The 21861-nt window shown below is 43.4% G+C and overlaps 1 protein-coding gene across 1 annotated transcript in view; it reads left to right on the plus strand.

The window, feature by feature from the left end:
* Nucleotides 1-7888: 7888 nt before the first annotated feature.
* Nucleotides 7889-21861, plus strand: part of cnppd1 (cyclin Pas1/PHO80 domain containing 1) — a 37176-nt gene continuing 23203 nt past the window's right edge. Inside the window, exons 1-3 of the mRNA XM_020520285.2 lie at nt 7889-8030; nt 15039-15141; nt 21601-21682. Of these exons, the coding sequence (XP_020375874.2) occupies nt 7893-8030; nt 15039-15141; nt 21601-21682 (323 nt within the window). The 5' untranslated portion in view covers nt 7889-7892. The remainder of the gene's footprint in view (nt 8031-15038; nt 15142-21600; nt 21683-21861) is intronic.

Raw genomic sequence — 21861 nt, forward strand, 5'->3', positions numbered from 1 at the left:
TTGCAGCCTCCCCTTTTTCCTACAATGGTTTCTAGGCCAGTATGCTTCCCTCACACAGACACTCAGTAAATTGGGCCTATACTCTCTGGAGTTTAAACAAATGGCAGACAATTTCATTCAGGGACTTAATTAGATTTGGCACTGACAGACTATTTGCACTGTTTGGGGAATTTATTACACAGAGCACAGTCTTAGGATATGGGCCAGTCATTTAGGACTGAAAATTGAAGGAAGTACTCCAGTCAAAAGATTGTGAATCTTTAAATTCCCTACCTCAAAGGGTTGTGAATGCACCATTGCTGAGTGCATGTAAGGTTGGGTAATGAGTTTGTTGTTCTCTCAGGAATCAAGAGATATGGTGAGCAGGTTGGAAAATGGAGTTGAAACTCAAGTGCAACCATGATCATATTGAATGGTAGATCGGATTTGATGGGCTAAATGGTCTCACAGAATCATAGAATTTTCCAGAAGGAGGCCATTCGGCCTATTGTGTCTGTACCAGCTGGTGGAAGTGCTACCCAGCTGGCCCCACTCCCAAGCCCTATCTCTGTAGGCCTCTTGGAAGCAAGTCTCTTGCTTCAATTTCTGTGTTGTCAGTCAACATCACTAACATAGATTGGGCAACATCACTGGAGGGAGAATCAGAGTTAACATTTCAAGTCCGATATGACCTGTCTTCAGGTCATCTCTGCTCTACAGGATTTAAATAATTGGAAAGATATTGATCATCAATATAGGACAAAGATTCATCTTCCTGTATATGTCCGCAGTGGCACAGGGATAGCACGCCCACCTCTGATTTGGAAGGTTGCTGATTTTCTTTCTCTGCGTGGGTTATTTTCAACCAGAGGTAAAGGATCAGGGCAATGGGATGAGAAGATTTACACAAAGAGGAACAGAAATAGGAAAGATCAGAGGTATGACTTTGGGAAAGAAAGTTGTGTTTTAACCTAAGATAACAAGGTGTAGAGCTGGATGAACACAGCAGGCCAAGCAGCATCATAGGAGTAGCCTGTGTTCATCCAGCTCTACACCTTGTTATCTCAGATTATCCAGACAACTGCAGTTCCTACTATCTCTGTGTTTTAACCTAGCACCTAGGATAGCAGCTGTTGAAATTTGAAGTCAATAAATATCTGGAATAAAGCTAAACTAATGGAGACTATGTAACTACTGTCCATTGTTGTAAAAACCCATCTGGTTCAATAATATCCTTCAAGGAAAGATTTCTGGTTTACATGTGACTCCAGAACCGTAGCAATGTGGTTGACTCTTAACCACCCTTTGAACTGGCCCACCAAGCCATTCAGATAGGGATGGGCAACAAATGCTGTCTTTGGCATTGACAGCCATATCCCATGAATGAATAAAGGAAAATACACATTTTGGCTGAGCAGAGAATTAGACTTGCCTTTAGTGCAGCCACAATGTTCCTGAATGAGGCACTAGATGCAGACGTTACTGAAACCGTGCTCAGTGTGAGAGAAGAATTGGCGAGGGGAAGAAAAAGTCAAACTCTGCACATATCAAACAGAGCACCTAAATCAGGTAACCTTGGCTGAGCTACTCTGAACTTTTGTGTTCTGTCAACTTCAGTTTTCTCTCCATTGTAAACATAAGGGTTATGGAGGCAGAGCTATCCCAGCATCCTTCACCATAGTGAAAGCCTCCTATTGAAGATACAGTTTAGAAAAAGGCTTTTCGCTGAAGCGACAAATGCTAGGATTGCTCTAACTTTGAAAAATTCTCTCATTTCATGCAGTAAAGGCTCAAGATAGTTTAGCCCTTTATTTTAAAATCATCTGCACTACTACACTCCAGGAAGTTTAATCATGTAACACTGGAACGTCATCACTGGCTCAGGCAGGAGATAGCTTCAACTTTGTTAAAGAAAAGCCATGGAGAACTTTTACCGAGGACTGCTTTCTCTTGTCAGTTTTAATGTAAAACATGCTCAACAGAAACTTTAAATGTTTTCTTTAACAGTAGCACTCTCATCTTTGATTTGGAAGGTTGTTGTCTCGATTCCAGAATATTCGACGCATAATCCTAGCTGACATTCCAGTGATATTTGGAGGGGCTGTGTAGTGATTGGAACCAGGTTGACCTCGTTGACTACAAAGTTGTTGATTGGGGCTGTTAACCTGGGCCAATCAGGAATCCCTGGCTGACCAATATAAATAGGGAATTCAGAATTTTCTCAGTTTAGGTGACTGACTCTGAGCTGGTTGGCCACAGCCAGTGTACTGTGTACAGTAAATAAAGGGTGAGTTGGTGACAGGATACCGGCCTCTGTGCAGTTATTTCAGGCTATTGTTCAGATAAGGTCAGGAGCCTGTCTTCCCTCTGTAGTAGATACCGTTAGATACTCTTTAGAAAATGACAGGGGTGTCTTCTCAGTAATCTGGCCTAAATGAACATTTCGTCAAAACAGACTACCTGCTTGTTACCACATCGCTGTGAATTAAGATTGCTGCATGCAAATTGGCCTGCAATATTTCCTCCATTGCACGGGCTGTCAAATGCTTTGGGATGGTCAGAAGTTGCAAAAGGCACTATACAAATGCAAGTCTTTCTTTTTTTGCAGCCTCCCCTTCCCTCTACAATGTGCAGTCATTTAAAGACTAAGCTTGGCATCAGCTAATGGCTGATTCATCTCAAACTTTTTTCTAGACTACATTGTTGTCCACTGCAGATCTTATATCTTATTATATTTCTCAATGTGAAACAGTTGTATGCAGTATTTCCATACCACATGTAATGATGGTATTTTTCTTTGCAGCTGCTTCTTTCTTACACACATGCACCCTCTGTCTCCATGAATGATGAAAGCTATAATTCAAAAGTCACCAAGAAATAAGTAAAAAAAAAAGTAGTTCATAATGACATCCTTTTGCTTGCCAGGAATAATACCCAAGTTTGGAGCTGTAAGCTGTAATAAAGTGCACAGTTTTTGGGAAGATTTAGCAAACAAAAACATGTTTCAGCTGCCTTGGTTTCTGAACTGATTACAAGCGCTGTCTTTTTACATGTTTTCTGTTAAAATACCAGGTTTAGCTCAACCACCAGACACTTAATAAATGCAACCAGCGCCCTCTGCAGTGCGTCCAATACATAACCATGCCAAATCAACCCTCTGATCAGGACGCTGACTGTGTGATGACAATTTTTAAAATTTTACTCTGGGATGTGGGCATCACTGGCAGGGCCAGCATTTATTGCCCATCTCTAGTTGCCCTTTGAGAAGGTGCTGGTGAGTTGCCTTCTTGAACCGCTGCAGTTCATGCACTGTACACAGATCCACATGTTGTTAGGGAGGGAATTCCACGATTTTGACCCAGTGACAGTGAAGTAACAGCGATTATATTTCCAAGTCAGGACAGTGAGTGGCTTGGAGAGGAAATTGCAAGTGGTGACGTTCCTATATATCTGTTGTCCTCGTCCTTCTAGATGGAAGTAGCTGTGGGATTGAAAGGTGCTGTCTAAGGACCTTGGTGAATTTCTACAGTGCATCTTATAGATAATACACACTGCTGCTACTAAGCGTCAGTAGTGGAGGGAGTGGGTGCTTATGGATCCATGTGGACTGCGGTGGTTCAAAGCGGCAGCTCACCACCACCTTCTCAAGGGCAACTAGGGACGGCAATAAAATGCTGGCCAGCCAGTGACATCCACATCTCATGAGTGAAAAAAAAGGAAGTGGGGCCAATCAAACAAGCTGCTTTGTGCTGGATGGTGCTGAGCTTCTTAAATGTTGTTGGAGCTGCACCTATCCAGGCAAGTTGGGAGTATTCCATCACACAGTTGACTTGTGCCTTGTAGACGGTGGACAGGCTTTGGGAGTCAGAAGGTGAGTTACCCACTGCAGGGCTCCTAGCCTCTGAACTGCTCTTATAGCGACTGTGTTTATATGGCACATCCAGTTCAGCTTCTGGTCATAAGACAACACATATGCAAAACCCCTTCTTGTCATTCATTTTTTCATTAGATGTCAATGCCACTAGAAAAGGCAGCGTTTGTTGTCCATTCCTAATTGCAGTTGACGGCAGTTAGGTGTCAACTATGATAACAACAAAACTGAGGAGGCAATGGCCTAGAGGTATTATCGCTGGACTTCTAGTCTAGAGACCCAGGTAACATTCTGGGGACCCAGGTTCGAATCCCGCCACAGCAAATGATGGAATTTGAATTCAATAAAAAAATATCTGGAATTAGGAATCTAAAGATGACCAATTGTCAGGAAAAACCCATCTGATTCACTAATGCCCTTTAGGGAAGGAAACTGCCATCCTTACCTGGTCTGGCCTACATGTGACTCTAGACCCACAACAATGTGGGTGACTCTTAGCTGCCCTCTCGGCAATTATGGATGGGCAATGAATGCTACCTAGCCAGTGATGTCCTCACCCCATGAATGAATAAAAAAAGAGTCTAGAGTCACATTTAGGCCAGACCAGGCAAGATGGCAGATTTCCTTCCCTAAAGAGATGAGTGAATCAAATGGACTTCAATAATAATTGATTGATTCACAGTCACCATATGGTGACTAGATTTTCCATCTCCAGCTTTGCTATTTGGAACTAAATTCCACCAGCTGCTATAGGAGATTTAAGCCCGTTTTGCCTGATGCTATTCCAGTGATATGACTATAATGCCACTGTCTTGCCTTAAATATCTCCCCTGGCATTTATATGGTGCCTTCATTCCTGCAAGGTTCGAGACGGCTAATGCAAAATCAGTTAAAAACTGCCACAGTCCTAGTAGGAGAGACTGTGATAGGGGTCTGAGAGATGTTGGCATTGGTGAGATGTGTGATAGAATTAGACAAAAAAAATCTGGCAAGATCCATCCCAACTTGGTGATCATATCACTCCATCTTTCACACCTTCCACAAGCAACGTGGTGAGATTCTCACCATGCAGCGGAGAGATGCCAATTGACAGGATTAATGCCTGCCAATGCCACAACTCTCCTCATTGAGGACTCTGGGTCTGTACATGATGGAGTTTATTAGGATTGGGCGGGGAGTCTCATTGAAACTTACAGAATACTGACAGGCCTGGATAGGGCGGACGTAGGAAAGGTGTTTCCACTAGTAGGAGAAAGACTACGACCCAAGGGCACAGCCACAGACCCTTTTGAACTGAAATGAGGGGGAATCTGTGGAAGTCATTGCCACAGAGGGCTGGGGAGACCAAGTTATTGATTGTCTTTAAGACAGAGATAGATAGGTTCTTGATTTGTAAGGGGATCAAGGGTTACAGGGAGAAGGCAGGAGAACGAGTTTGACAATAATATTAACCATGACCTAATGGTGGATCAGACTCAATGGGCTGAATGGGATAATTCTGCTCCTATATCTTACGGTCATTAATATTCAGTCCCCTCTGTCTTACCAAACTCACCAGACAAGCTCAGCGTTGAAAAAATTTGAGAAAGAAATCAGACTGTGTAGCCAGTAGATTCAGGCTGCTGTTTGCTCTGAACAACATTTGAGGTGCCTATGAGCCCAGGACATGATGAATGGGCATTAGGCATTCACACCCCTTGCACACAGACATTGGCATCTGGTACCTGCTGTCCCAGTCTGACCATTTTGGCACTTCTACTGTTAACTGGCAGTGCACTGCGGAAGAACATAGCAGGACATATAAGTGACGAAAAGTGGACAGGACAGCTTCCAACTCGCAGAGTGGACTAGGCTACATCTCAGGGCTGCTCCCTTGCTCTCTCTGCCAGCAGCCAGCAGACTGCACAGGGAGCAAGCTACGGCTCTGTTTCAATGTCTTAGGTGAGTAGTCCTCACTGAAGTCCATGGAAGAACCAATCAGGCACATTAATCCAATACTAGTCCAGGATATTGACCAAGGTGAGGTGGCAAATTGGGCTGTTCCAGTTCAGGGAGTTTGTGCCTCTATAATAACGGGTGTGGGTCCATTAGCTCCATTGCAGTAAGAACAAGGATTAGGGCTGATGTGGTCAGAGAGATATAGGGGCAGCAGGCAGAGGTCTGCCTACATCTTAACCCCAGACTGTCCTGTCTTATCACATAAGGGGGTTGGCCATGTCATCCATCAAGTCTGTTCACGGACACTAATGCGTGTATGTGTGTGTGTGTGTGTGTGTGTGTTTGACTGTGTTTACATGTATATTTATGTGTGCGTACCTGATCCCCAACCCCCTGTATCTGACCCTATACCTGGTGCCTGATCCTGTACCTGATTCCCACCCCCTGTACCTGACTCTATACCTGACCTGACTGCCTGTACGTGACCCTACTCCCTGTACCTAATCCCCCACCCCGTTACTGATCCTAACCCTTACCTGACCCTGTACCTGACTCAATATAGTGTGGAGCTGGAGGAACACAGCAGGTCAGGCAGCATTAGAGGAGCAGGAGAATCGATGTTTTGGGCCTACACCCTTGATCAGGATTGGGGAGGGGGAAGGGAGCTGGGAAATAAATAGGGGGAAGAGGGGTGGGGTTGGGGGAAGGTAGGTGGGATGGTGATAGGTGGATGCAGGTAGGGGTAGTGGGGATTGATCAATGGGAAGGTGGATAGGAGGGGAAGAAGATGGACAGGTAGTGTCAAGTCAAGGAGTTGGGGATGAGAGGATGGGTCAGACCCCACCATACCCAGCTCACTTCCGCCACCTGCAATCTGACCCCACCACCAAGGAGATATTTCCCTCCACCTACCTATCTGCCTTTCATAGGGACTGCTTACTCCGCGACTCCTTCATCCACTCCACACCTCACACCAACTCCAAACAGCCGACACCTTTCCCTGCAACCGCAGGAGGTGCTACACCTGCCCCTACACCTCCCCTCTCACCTCCATCCCAGGCCCAAGACAAACTCTCCATATGCGACAGGGGTTTTCCTGTACATCCTCCAACCTCAAATACTGTATCCGTTACTCACCATGTGGCATCCTCTACATCGGTGAGACCAAATGTAGACTTGGTGACAGATCTGCGGAACACCTGCGGTCCATACGCTACAATCAACAACACCTTCTGGTCGTCAACCATTTTAACTCTCCCTCCCATTCACTTGATGACATGTCCATCCTAGGCCTCTTCCAGTGCCACAATGACGCCACCCGCAAACTGGAAGAGCAACACCTCATATTTCACCTCAGGAGCCTACAGCCTGATGGCCTGAACAGAGAATTCAACAGTTTTAAAATCTCCCCACACCCGGCCCATCCCATGTCCGACCCTCCCTCCCATCCCTTCCTCCTTGACCTGACACTACCTGTCCATCTCCTTCCCCACCTATCTGCCCCACCCTTCCCACTGACCAATTCCCACTACCCATACCAGCATCCACCTATTGCCAACCCACCTACCCTCCCCCAGCCCCACCCGTCTTCCCTCTATTGACTTCTCAGCTCCCTTGCCCCTCCCCAGTCCTGCTCCTCTGATGCTGCCTGACCTGCTGTGTTCCTCCAGCTCCACACTGTGTTGTCTCTGACTCCAGCATCTGCAGTTCTTGCTAGCTACTTGTACCTGGCCCTGTACCTGACCACATCCATTCTCCCTGCCCACCTCTCCCTGGGCACACCCTCCTCCCCGGAACCACTTCCAACCCATGCCATACCCCTGAACCCTCCCCTCCCACCTGCCCAACGCTCTCGTCCTGCCCTCTTTCCCTGGCTCCCCACTCTCCTTGACCTTTCCCCAACCTTGTCCCCTCTCCACAGACCCCAAAGGCCCCACCCCACCCACTTGGCTTCGCCCCTCCCCTGCATCCCCATCTTGGCCCCGCCCCACGCTTGGCCCCGCCCCATCTACCGTCATCAACAACACTTGTCCCGCCCCCTCGCACCTGGCCCCGCCCCCACGCCTGGCCCCTCCCCTCCCGTCCCCACCCCACCCCTCCCCTCATGGCCGAGCCCTCCCACTCCCCTCCCCTCCTGGCCCCGCCCCTCCCCTCCCCCTCCTCCTGCGGTAAGATGGCGGACTGGGTGGATTCGCTTTTTGACTCTCGATCCTTCCCGTGCTGTGGGCTCCAGGAGTTCAGCGTGAGTGTTTTCGCCTCGTGTTGATGTTAGCCCTCTCAGCTCCCGGTGTCGGGGAGCCCGGATCCGGAGGTGGGCCCTGGGCCTCGGAGTCGCGTTTGCCCGCTGCACGGTGCCGAGTGCACTGCCGCTGGCCCAGGCCCGCCACCCAGACCGGGGATCGGGGCCTGGTGGCTCCTAGGCCCCTGAGGCTGTTTCTATCAGTATTTACCGTCCACTTATTATCAATAGTTTCTCAGTGTGGTATTGCCAGTTGATTATTGTGTATTATTTTATGAAAAGGTTTGTAATTTGGGGAGTCGAAGAGGTCAAGGATGAGGGTAATTTAATCAACATGGAGTGGGGGTGGGGGCCCATGAAGCAGAGGCTGGATCGCATGGACAAACTGAACCTGGGTTGGAAGGTCATGATCTGAAAGAAATTAGAAGTGGAAATGGAGCAGGCCTTTGGGCATTGGAACAGGTTTGGACAAGGAGAAGCGATGGAGCTAACAAAATCCTGCTGTTGGTGGGACGTAGATTTGTAAACCCTTTAGCATATTAATGGGATCAGGTTGGGAGAATTAGTTGGGGAATCTAGAGGAGTGTTTAAAATAGGAGAACCAGATCAGATCAAGAGTAAAATTAGGGTGATGGGGAATTGAAATTCTCTTCTGCAAATGGCAATTAATGCTAGGTCACTTATCTGAAATTGATATTTTGCAAAGTAAAAGGTAAAGAAGAATGTTGAGGAAAAGTGACTATATGGTGTTAGATTGTTGATCAGCTTTGCAGTCTGAATTTACAACTGCTGGGCCCAGTGCTCAGAATAGAAAGAACAGACAGAGAGAGGATGGTTTAATGGGAAGCCTGTCAGACAAAAGGAATGGCTTTGCTCTTCAAGATAATCCTTAAATGATTATGATTAAACTGGTGGTTCATGGCTCATTGGTTAATTCAACCATGATCTAAACATGTTCAAATCAATATGGTCCTGAGATTGTGGAGTCCTAGAATAGTGGTGATGTTACTGGACTAGTAATCTAGAAGCCTGAATCATCTCAATACAAATCCTGTGGCAGTTGGGGAAAATAACTGAAATGGATTAAAATAAATCCTGAAAAGAAATTACTATCAGTAATTGTGTCAATGAAAGTCCATGCATTCTGTAAGAGCCCATCAGGTTTCCTTAATGTCTCTGATCTGGCCAATATGGGATTCCAGATCCACAGAATGAAGGACTTTTAACTGCCATCTTAAGTGGCCCATTCAAGAAGACAGCACATGATTACCATCTGGAGGGCTCTTAGGGATAGACACTGACTCCAATGACTGCATTCTGTGAATAAATTTAAAGCAAAAAGCATTGAATGGTAATGATGGTGACTGCGCCAAGGAGAACAGCTACATTGGGCGACAATGAAAATTTGGCTCGGGGCATGAACAACAAAGGAAGGGATGAGATAACAGGGTGGAGCTGGAGGGACACAGCAGGCCAGGCAGCATCAGAGGAGCAGGAGAGTTGATGTTCCGGGTCGGAACCCAGAAGGCTGACTCCAGCATCTGCAGTTCTTACTATCTCCAAAGGAAGGGATGAAACGGTTGAACAAATCAACAGTTGCAAAATTATGTAAATAATTAGCCAAAGTAGCTGTAGTGCTTGTTGCATTGTGTAATTAATAGTGTACGTGATTTTAGTATTGCTATTCAGTACAACGGTGTGAATGTAGTTATACTGTCGTTTGTATGCTACTGTGAAGTAATTTCGATTGAGAGTTGGAACACAAGTCTGATCATGGAGTATTTCTTCAAACCTCAGCACAGTGTCAAAAAATGTCTAATGCATATTTTGTAAGGGCTTTGTAGATTTGCTGCGACATCAATAAACCACATCAGTTTTTTTTGTATCTGTTAAGCAGCTCAGCACTCCACTCATATTTCCACAAAATTGCTGAGTAGGGAGCAGAACTTTGCCAAAGTGTGTCTGCTGTTTCGGACCATTAGCACAGTGACCCCAGCTTCAGGCACCCCTTGTTGAGCCAGGCTGAAGTTGAAATGTTTGATGGAAATGCAATGGAAAGAATAACATGTCACTTGTTACTCGGGCAGCCAAAGAAAAGTTTGCCATGTGGGCAGACCTTCCAACCCGATGAAAATTTTATGAAGGTAAAGATTCAGCCAAGTGTTAATGGTGTGAGGTGGAGTCCCATATGAGGTTTCATTGGCTTTCTTAATGTACCCGAGTACTCGCTGATCTCTGACAAACCGGTGTGATAGCAGTGCCAGTAAGATTAAGTATGAAGGAAGAAGCAAGAGAGAAATAGTAACGATTAATTCATGTGCTGGTTTGGAACATCCAAATAGATTTCTTCTAAATGGTGTTATGAATTTTGAGATAAATTAAGAAACTCTATTTTCATTGGCTGGTGAGTCAGTAACTAGTTTTTAGCATTGGAGAATGATGGGAGAAAATAAATCTAATATATTCTAGCCACTGTTATATCCTGTCAGTAACAGTGGGGAAAATAAACTGATGTTGAAGAGGAGATGGTGTAATATTTACATGATATGCAGAAGAGAAGAAGGTCATTCATTCCAACTGGTTCATGCTCCAAACAACAACACTGAAGGTGCTTGACTGTCCAGGACAAAGCAGCCCTCTTGATTGGCACCACATCAACAAACTTTCCCTCCCTCCACCACTGATGTTCAGGAGCAGTAACGTGTACCATTTAAAAGATGCTGGAGAAATTCACATAGATTCCTTGGATAGCACCTTTCAAATTCATGACCACTACCATCTAGAAGGGCAGGGATAGCAGATACACCATGACCTGAAAGTTCCCCTCACTCACCATTCCTTCAGTATCATTGGGATAAAATTCTGGAATTCCCTCCATGACGACATTGTGATTCTACATACTGCATATGGATCACAGTGGTTCAAGAAGGCCGCTCACCACCACCACCTTTGGGGCAATCAGAGATAGGCATTGTTGACTGGGCCAGCATTTATTGCCCATGTCCCACAAGAGAATAAAAAGTTGTACTCTCTCACTTTCGTTCACCTCATCTATCTTAGTCCATGGTCCATTATGCACTTTGCTTCAAATGCTTGTTAGTAAGTGTATTTTAATGACAGACCTATTTGTTCAGTTTCATTCCTGTAAGTCGGTAATGGAGACCAGCATTGTTTTGATGAGCCTTAAGGTTGCTTTGCCAAATCCAGTAATTTTTAGGGCAGTCAAAGGGCTAAATGACTCTCTATGAAGGGTGTGTCCATGTTTGGGACATTCACTGCCTCACATGATAAAAATTCAAAGCCAGTGTATGCCAGATCAGAAGAGGCTCATTGGTAGATTTGAAGGGTCATTTCGATCTCACAGTGTTCTGTGACGTTCTTGATAACTAATTCCGGGAGAATGCTGTTACTCCTGAGAGTGTACAAAAGTCAACTCCTAAGGTGGCTCCTTGCATCAAGCATGTTTACTTGTTCCAGAAAATTATAGAAGTACATTGTTTGCAGCAGGGGTGTAACTGGTAAGGTTGAGATCATTCAAAAGAACATAATCCAGAAGCTTAAAACTAACACTGATCACTTTATGATTTGGGCAAATGGTACAGCAACCTTTCACTGCAATATCAGACTAACAGTAGTGAGTTATGACAAGTTGTGAGATTAAATGAACTAAACCTAGCAATTTATGACCTTGAACCAAAGAACCGATGGCCATGAATTTGAATTAACTTTGTCACATGAGTACAGTGAAAAGTGTGCAAGTTGCCACTTACAGTGCCAACTTAGGTACAAAGGTACCTAGGTACAGATCCTTAAGTACAAATCCTTCGGTAAAAAGAAAATAAATAAATAAAAGTTCAGCTTACAGACCTTCAAAAGTACAAAACCATAGTAACAAATTGGAACAATAGAAGAATAAAATGTTCAAAGTAATAGCCCTTCTAAGATAGCATAATTTTAAAGAATCAACATCTCTTTAAAAAAAGAGAGTTTAAGACAGGCCATTTTAGTCTATTTCACAGCTCTGGACTTGAGGACCTGACGCACCCCGCCCCCAGTTGCAAGCTGGACCCACCACGATCAGACCAATGCCGAAACCAGCATGAGGTGACCCAGACCGACACTGATGAAAACCGCTGCCATACGGAGTCTAGGCCACCACTGAAGCCACCAAAAAGGAGTTCCAGGCCGGTCATTTGAATCCTGGACCTGGACCCATTTCATCTACAAAGTTGCTGCCGAAGCAGCCTGGTCAAATGACCCACCAAGATGCAGCCACGAGAAAGGGCTGGATCCACACCACATTCTCCACTGCAGCCGCCTCTTGGAATTTCCTTCTTTACCGGAAGCCACCAAAAGAAGGAAAGATGAACTTGTAATGATCTCTACCATCTGAAACGACCAGGGCAGTTGATGCATTGGGCGACCTTCAGCTACAGGTACACCTCCACGCCATTCAAGGTTGATGTAAACTTGAGAAGCAGGCATGAATAGAAATTACTGAAGCTAGATTCTGCTACTTATTCAGCTAACAGAGTTACAGATAAATAAAGAGCTAAATAAGAATAGCTGAATAATGAGTAAAAAGAGCGAGAATAACTTGTCTTGACATGACACCCTTCATCATGCTCTCAGAATGTCACAAAGCACAAGTCTTCTAAACTCCAATGAATGCAAGCTGAATCTGTCAAATCTTTCCTCATAAACCAGCCCCTTCATCCCAAAAATCAATCAAGTTAGCCTTCGATTAGACTGCATCTAATGCAGTTATGCTTTCCTTAAATAAGAAGACCAAAACAATGTGGAGTCAATCGAATACAGTTGCTGTTGTGCTGTCGGAGTGAGGCAGATGATTTGTACACCACCGGTTTCCACAAACCATAATGAGATGATGACCAAACTAATTTTTTTGGGGAGATTGGTTGAGAGTTAAGTTATACAGTAAGTAGAATTTTTCTGTTGCTTTTCTTTGAAATAGTGCCTTGGAATCTTTTGTGAATGACATGGCAACTTTTCTTTTTGGAATTATGTGATTCCTGTATTGTTTAATCTGATATCTTTTACTTTGAACCAGACAACAAAGTGCTACAGGATGTGCACACAGTACTGAAGCTTTCTAAAATATTAGTAGAAAGATATGGGCTAAATCATTATGATCTTGTCTGTACTGCTGGTGCTTGACTGGTGAACCAGGGTATGAAGGGAGGGAACAAACAGCCTCTATACCCTTTACACTTTGGTAAAACAGCCAATGAACAGAAGAGGGGAAAAACATAGTGGGTCAGAGGTACTGATGGTGTGACCTGAATGATCAAATTGTAAAGCATGCTATGTCCAGTACTTGTAAAGACTGCCTTCACCGTTTTAAAAAACGATGTCAGAATTTGAATGATGTTCCTAATATCAAGTGGAGAGAACTATCAATTCTCAGGCGTTATCTGCAAGTCAGTAATTTGATCCAGAAGTTTAGAATCATTCCCATGCACTTTATTTTAAATGATACATTGCTGGTGCAGTTTCATGGCTCAGATGGTGCCATGACGAATAATTCCTGGTGTATTGTGTAAAGTTACAATTCTGTTGCATTATCTTAAAAGTGGAAGGGCTGAAAACATCCAATCCAGTAGTTTATTTGGAAATAGCATATTTAGTATGGTATCAACACAGGCCATGTGTTCAAGATAACTATTGAAATAAGTCTTCTGTTCTTTGTATTTAACTTGGTAAACCTCTGCTGGTTTCTCCTTTTAAAATTCTTCATAAGTTGCACTCACAAATGTCTGCAATTAGTCTCTGCGTAACCGACAAGATAATGGCCTGGATTTTGGTTTGTAGTTTGAGCATCAGTTTCTATGTGTGGAGTTCAGTGTAGAAATCCAGAGAGTGCACAGGTGAATTACCAGGAAATGGAAACCTTTACAAATCATTTGAATTAACAAGGATATCCATCTTTTACACAATTAATCACACTCCAAATCCATTGAAAATGTTAACCTTGTTGAATGAGTTGTAAGTGGGGTCTTCAATGATGTACTAAATTCATAACTATTATTAAATAGCATCTATAGTCCTGTAAAACTAATTTTATGTTTGCAAGATGTGCATTTATTAAAAAGAATTAGAGCTTTGGAAATTTAAATTTATACTGTAATTTCATGTCTAGGTTCTAATCTTTATTTTGCTATAAGTAAAATAATTAAACATGTGAAAGATCATCGATGGTTTTTGCTTCATGTGTCCAGCCTGAGAATTTCTCTGTGTGATTAGTGGTTGTTGGTCACCAGAGATCCTTTAAGTTGACTCTGGAATCAAAGTTATGCCGTACAAAAGGAAATCCATCCACAGAAATAATTAAATCTCTGTGGACAGCTTTCTTCAACATTAGTGAATTTTCATCCCTTGTTCCCATACTGTGTCTTGCCTGTAAAAGGTACTTGCTCATTCATTTAATACTTCTGGTCACAGGATTTAATGGTTACTGTGCAGCTTAATTTTCAGGCTGCCATTCTAGCCTCTTGTACATCTGTTTTGATTGCTGCAACAAGGGTGGCTATGTCATCAGCCCATGCAGTTCAAGGGCAATTAGAGATGGGCAACTGATGCTGGTTGTGCCTATAACACCCACATACCATAGAAATATCAAAAAAAAATGAGCTTAAATATTCTCCCTAAATTTGTCAGACTCTCACTCATTCTTCCCTTAAGGTATTCCTTAACACCTAATCTGATGTGGCTCAATTTGAAATTTATCTCGATAGTGGCCCTTGTGAAGGGCCTTGGACTGGTTTTACTGCTTTAAAAATGCTCTATAAATGGAAATTGTTGTAATACTGCTTGGCTGCAATTCTTGTTATCTCTTGTGGAGTTATGCATAGTTTTAAGTTACACATGAAGACAATGGGATCAATGAGAGTTGTCTCCACAGCTGATGCCAGACCTGAGTTTTTACAACAATTTGTTTTTGTTGACAATAAGGGTTGTGTCACCTAACACTCGTATTATTGACCACTGCAGCTTCTTCCTGGCCACAGCAAGTTGACGGAGAGAGTGAAAAAGCGACTCTACTACGGTCGAGACATGGACTACAACATGGATGCTCTGTCCTGTCCTGTTACCGGTATGTGTATGCGTTATAATGCATATGGTTGGACTTTGATTTTTCTTTGATATTTGAAACTTCCAAAAACATCAACAGTGAGAAGATTTCACAGTGTTGGCTGATGCATAAGGGCCGTAGGACGCCTATTTGAGCCATATTATCCAAGTTTACATGGGGTATTGTTGGATGTTGTGGTTGTATCTTTAGCTTTCTGACCGCAGCTTTCTCCTGTTGTCAGAACAAGGGCTGTCGTTCAGAGCCCATATTACCAATCAATTTCAGCCAGCATATTCAGATTTAAAACAAAATAGTGAAAGCCAGAGGTGCCAGTTTTCACACCCTGGTGATGCTGCTGTGAGTACTGTGGTGTAGATAACGCCTTGACATAAGAAAATATGATTTATGAGCAGAAATAGGCCATTTGCCAGATCTTATTGTGGCCTTTACATTCCAGTTTAAGCCCCATACTTTGTGACTGACTTGCCGGTCAGGATTCTACCAGTCATAAAAATATTGAAGTGAATTATACAGACTAACTACCCTCTGAGAGAAAAGAAATTCTGCCTTTTTTCCTGTCTTAAATGGAAGACCTCTTATTTGTATACTGTATCCCCTATTTCTAATCTCTCCCACAAGGGAAGACATTCTCACAGCATCCACCTTTCAAATTTCATCGTAATCCTTTATTCAGCATTTCATTCTTCAAAACTCTCAATATGGCCCAATATGTTTCCTCATAAGACAACTCCTTCATCCCAACTGTCAATCAAATAAACCTTCTGTGCAATGCATCTAATGCAGTTATGCCTTCCTTAAATAAGACCAAAACTGTCATATTTGGTCCCTCAGTAATGCCCTGTACTACTCAGGAAAGCCTTCCAATTATGCGCAAGTTCAGTGATAGAAATGCAGTATTTATATGTTCCCATAACCAATACGAAGTTATGCTTAGCTTAGGAAATGTGATAGTTGCTTCCAAATGGAGTTGACGTTTAATTTACCAGATCTGCAAATATGCATGTAGTCTAATCTTTTAAACACGTAAATAAAATTTGAATTTATAAATGTATCTCGCATTTATCAGACATTGTCATGCACTTGTCTGTCCTTGATTTGACTTTTGAAGTACAGTTTTGCTGTGCAGACAAACATTGCAGCCAACTGATTGTGCAGAAAAGATTAACAAAGGTGTTGCCAGGACTGGAGGATTTGAGCTATAGGCAGAGGCTGAATAGGCTGGGGCTTTTTTCCCTGGAGCGTCAGAGATTAAAGGAGTGACCTTCTAGAGGTTTATAAAACCATAAGGGGCATGGATAGAGTGAATAGTCAATGTTTCTTCCCTGTGGTGGGAAAGTCCAAAACTAGAAGACATAGGTTTAAGATGAGAGGGTAAGGATTTAAAAGGACCTGAGGGATAACTTTTTCTCACAGAGGGTGGTGTGTGTATGGAATGAGCTGACAGGAAGTGGTGGAGGTGGGTACAATTACAACATTTGAAAGGCATCTGGATGGGTATATGAATAAGAAGGGTTTAGAAGGATATGGGCCAAATGCTGGCAAATGGAGCTAGGTCAAATTGGGATGTCTGGTTGGCATGGATGAGTTGGACTGAAGGATCTGTTTCCATGCTGTATGACTCTGTGACCAACATTCAATTAGACTAATTGGTCAGAGACAAAATGCTAGAATCTATTATCAAGAAGGATACAGCAGCACACTAACAAAGCCATGTGGACTTTACCTAACTGCATTAGGATTTTGCAAAAGTAAAATTGTGTCTCTCTAATTTACTTGTCACTTCCTCAAAGAATTCTAATAATGTGGATAATGGGGAACCTGTGGATGTAATTATATAGATAATCAAAAATGTGTTTGATACGGTGCCACATCAGCTGTTACTACACAAAGTGAGACGATATGATGTAGGGGCTAACATTTTTTTATGGAGAAAGATTGGATAACTAACAGGAAACAGAGTGTAGGGATGAATGGTCATTTTCTGGTTGGCAAGCTACAACCAGTGGAGTGCCAGGGCATAAGCACTGCGTCTCAACTGTTTGTAACCTAAATAAATGACTTAGATGAAAGAACCAGGTGTATGGTTATGAAACTTGCTGATGCTACAAAGATGGATAGGAAGATAAATTGTGAGGAGGACACAAAGAGTTTTAAAAAGGGATTTAGGTATCTCTGAGTGAGCAAAAAACTTGGCAGATGGAGTATTATTTGAGAAAATGTGCGCTCTCCTACTGTGGCAGGAAGAATTGGAAAGGTTATATTTAAATGGAAGGTTGCAAAACTGGTACAAAAGGATCTGGGTGTTCTGGTACATGAATCACAAAACAATAGCATGCAGGTACAACAAGTAATTAGGAAGGCAAACGGAATGTTATTTATTGGAAAGGGAATTGAATTTAAAAGCAGGGAAGTTTTTGCCGCAGTTGGATAGGGCATTGGCAAGACCACATCTGTAGTGTTGTGCACACAGGTTTGATTTCTATACTTGAGAGACGATATGATAACATTGGAAACAGTTCAGGAAAGGTTTGCTTGGCTTATTCATGGAATAAGGGGTTACTTTATGTGGAGACGTGTATAGGTTCAACCTTGAACGCCTTTGAAGTTTGAAAGAATCCAACACGCAAGATCCTGACAGGAATTGAAATGTGTACCTCTATTTGTAGGGGAGACTAAAACTAAGATCACAATTTAACAATAAAGGTCTCTAACCTAAGATGGAGATGAAGAATTTTTTGACTGTGAGTTGTTAGTGTGCGGATCTCCCTTCCCCTTTGCACTGAAGAGCTGTGGAGGCATTAAGTATTTTCAAGGCTGAACTAAATAGTTTCTTGATTGACAAGTGAGTCAAAGGGTACAAAAAGTAGATAGCGAAGTGGAGCAGAAACTATGATCAAGAAAATTATCTAAGATTGCTCAGACCATTAAGTAAAGGAATTGGGATGTCATGTTGAGGTTGTACAGGTCATTGGTAAGGCCTCTTCTGGACTGCTGTGTACAGTTATGGTTGCCCTGCTGTAGGAATGATATTGTTAAAATGGAGAGGGTTCAGAAAAGATTTACCAACATGTTGCCCAGACTGGAGGGTTTGAGTTATAAGGGGAGGCTGGATAGGCTCGGACATTTTTCACTGGAGCATAGGAGGTTGAGGGGTGACCTTTTGGAGGTTTATAAAATCATGAGGAGCATAGATACAATGAATACTAGAGAACATTTCCCTAGGGTGGAGGAATTTAAAACTAGAGGGCAAATTTTTAAGGTGAGAGGAGAAAGATTTAAAAGGAGCCTGAGGAGCAATTTTGTCACGCAGAGGGTGGTTCATCCATGGAATGAACTGCCAAAGGAAGTGGTTGATGCAGGTACAGTTATAATATTTAAAAGACATTTGAATGGGTACATGAATAGGAATGGTTTCTGGGGATATGGGCCAAACGCTGGCAAGTGGGGCTAGTTTAGTTTGGGAAACTTTGTCTGCATGGACAAAGGGTCTGTTTCTGTGCTGCATGACTCTGACAGATCAGTTATGATCTTGTCAAATGGCAGAACATGCTGAAAGAGCCAAATGGCCTCGGCCTCTGAGCTCTTATCTTTATATGCTCAATCTATGAGTGAGTGTGCACACTTAATGGAAAAGCACTGAAGGATTTGGATGAACATAGTGAAATAGGAGTTCAAATGCAAAATTACTTGAAAATTACCAACCAGGTAGATAAAATAGTTGAACAGTTCTGGCGAATTTTATATTTTGTAGATGTGGAGTATAGTCGGAGAGTGAAAAGTAATGATGAATTTACATGATTTGTCTTATCCAGCTTTTGGATACGGTTTTATAAACCAAGGCTGTTCCCTCTCAGTTGGCATAAAAAAAACTCATTGCAGCCTCTTGATGAAGAGAAAGGGATTTCTTGACAGTGTCCTGACCACTATTAATCACAGCCAAATATCAACAAAACTTCACAGTTCAAAAAATATGATATCAGATACATAGGCCATGCGCCTCTATGATTAGCTGACTGAAGTAGCCAATGCTTACAAACCTAAAATGAACCATGTACAGCTTGTCTAAACAACCATCTATTGTGATTCTGCAATTGGGCAGCATTTGCTGAATAATTCTGAGAGCATTCTCAGCTGTACAAACAATCTTAGCCTCCTCCAGTGGTCCCCAGCATTACAGATATCAGTCTTCGGCCAATTTGATTCACTCCACGTGATATCAAGAAACGGTTGGAGACATCAGATACTGCAAAGGCCACAGGCCCTGACAGCTTTCCAGCACAAGTACTGAAGACCCGTGCTCCAGAACTTGCCACTCCCCGAGCCAAGCTGTTCCAGTTCATTTATAGCACTGTTAATTGGGGGCACGGTGGCTCATTGGTTAGACTGCTGCCTCAGAGCGCCAGGGACCCAGGTTCAATTCCACCGTCATGCAACTGTCTGTGTGGAGTTTGCACATTCTCCCCGTGTCTGTGTGGGTTTCCTCCAGGTGCTCCAGTTTCCCCTCTCAGTCCAAAAATGTGCCGGGTAGGTGGATTAGCCATGCTAAATTGCCCATAATGTCCAGGGATGTTTAGGTTAGGTGGGTTAGACAAGTGGGTAGGGGAATGGGTCTGGGTGGGATGCGCCTCAGAGGGGCGGTGTGGACTTGTTGGACCAAATGGCCTGTTTCCACACTGTAGGAACTCTCTGATTCTGTATCTACCCGACAATTTGGAAAATTGCCCAAGTATGTTGTGTACACAAAAAGCAGGGCAAATCCAATCCAGCCAATTACCACCCCATCAATCTACTGTCAACCATCAGTAATGTGATGGAAGGTGTCATCACTAGTGCTATCAAACAGCACCTGCTCAGCAATAACCTGCTCAGTGACGTCCAGTTTGGGTTGCGCCAGGGCCACTCAGCTCCTGACCTCATTACAGCCTTGGCTCAAACATGGACAAAAGAGCTGAATTCCAGAGGTGAGGTGAGAGTGACAGCCCTTGCCATCAAGGCTGCAGTTGACAGACTGTGGCATCAAAGAGCCCTAGCAAAAATGGGTATTGGAGTCAAACTCTTGGAGTCATACCTGACACATAGGAAGATGTTTGTGGTTGTTGGAGGTCTGTCATCTCAGTTCCAGGACATCTCTGCAGGAGTTCCTCAGGTAGTGTCCTCAGCCCAACCATCTTCAGCTGCTTCATCAATGACCTTCCCTCCGTCATAACATCAGATGTTCTCTGATGATTTGACATTGACCTGCACCATTTATGACTCCACCGATAAAGAAGCAAGACCTGGGTAATATCTAGCCTTGGGCTGACAAGTGGCAAGTAACATTCATGCCACCCAAATGGCAGGCAATGACCATCATCAAAACACAGACAATCTAACCACTGCCCCTTGACATTCAATGGTGTTACCATCACTGAATCCCCCACTATTAACATCCTGGGTGTTATCATTGACCAGAAACTCAACTGGACTCATCATATAAAAACACTGGCTACAAGATCAGGTCAGAAGCTCGGAATACTGTGGCAAGTAATTCACCTCCTGACTCCTCAAAGCCTGTCCAACATCTACAAGGCACAAGTCAGGAGTGTAGTGGAATACTCCCCACTTGCCTGGATGAGTACAGCCCATCAACACTCAAGAAGCTTGACACCATCCAGGACAAAGCAGCCCGCTTGATTGGCACTACATCCACAAACATCCACTCCCTCCACCACTGACACTCAGTAGCAGCAGTGTGTACTATGTACAAGATGCACTGCAGAAATTCACCAAAGATCCTCAGACCGTACCTTCCAAACCCATGATCACTTCCATCTGGAAGGACAAGGACAGCAGACATATGGGAACGCCACCACCTTCAAGTTCCGCTCCAAGCTATTTACCATGATGACTAGGAAATATATCGTCATTCCGTCGCTGTCACTGGATCAGAATCCTGGAATTCTCTCCCTAGTGGCATTGTGGGTCAACCCACAGCCAGTGGACTGCAGTGGTTCATGAAGGCAACTCACCACCACCTTTTCGAGGCCACCTAGGGATAGGCAAGCCAGCGATGCCCATATCCCATAAATGAATCTTAAAAAATGTGAAACCAGTTTAAGATAATCATCAAGCTGTATATCATGGCTCATTTACAATTGCTAGCAGCAAGAGCGGGGACATGTTCTTTGCAGACAAAAAGATGATGTTCAAACCTTGTCTCCTTATTGAATCATTCAGGAATCTGCATTATCTATAATTTCCCTTGCTTTGTCTGTGGCAATGCTTCAACCAATCAAGGTTAACATACCAACCCTGTTTCTCTAGTAGTATAAATTGCTGTGAGTGTTTGAAATTTGAAATTCGACATTTGCCCCTATGAGTGCAAGACAGACAGTTCAGCAACAAGCCTTTCTTTTCAGTAAGATTCACATTCTGAACTGCCCAGCAAATGAACTAATTCAAAGATATTTTCTTTTTCAGACATTGCAGTGGAACTGCTTCAGAAATCAGCACCAAGTCCTATTCGAAAACTCCGGAAGAAATATGCAGCTCACGTGGCTAGGTATATTTACACGTTACGTTGCAGTACTGTAGTAATTGTTTTTTTGCATAATAGGGCCTGAGAGTTGCTTGAATTACCAATAGGATCGAACTTGTTTTCCAACCGTAGTTGAAAGTCCTGAGTAGTGCACATATTGTCCTCGACTCTGTCATGTATTTCTTGGAATATATCTTTTCGAA

This window comes from Rhincodon typus, chromosome 7 (genome assembly GCF_021869965.1).
Source record: "Rhincodon typus isolate 14 chromosome 7, sRhiTyp1.1, whole genome shotgun sequence".
Taxonomy (NCBI): domain Eukaryota; kingdom Metazoa; phylum Chordata; class Chondrichthyes; order Orectolobiformes; family Rhincodontidae; genus Rhincodon; species Rhincodon typus.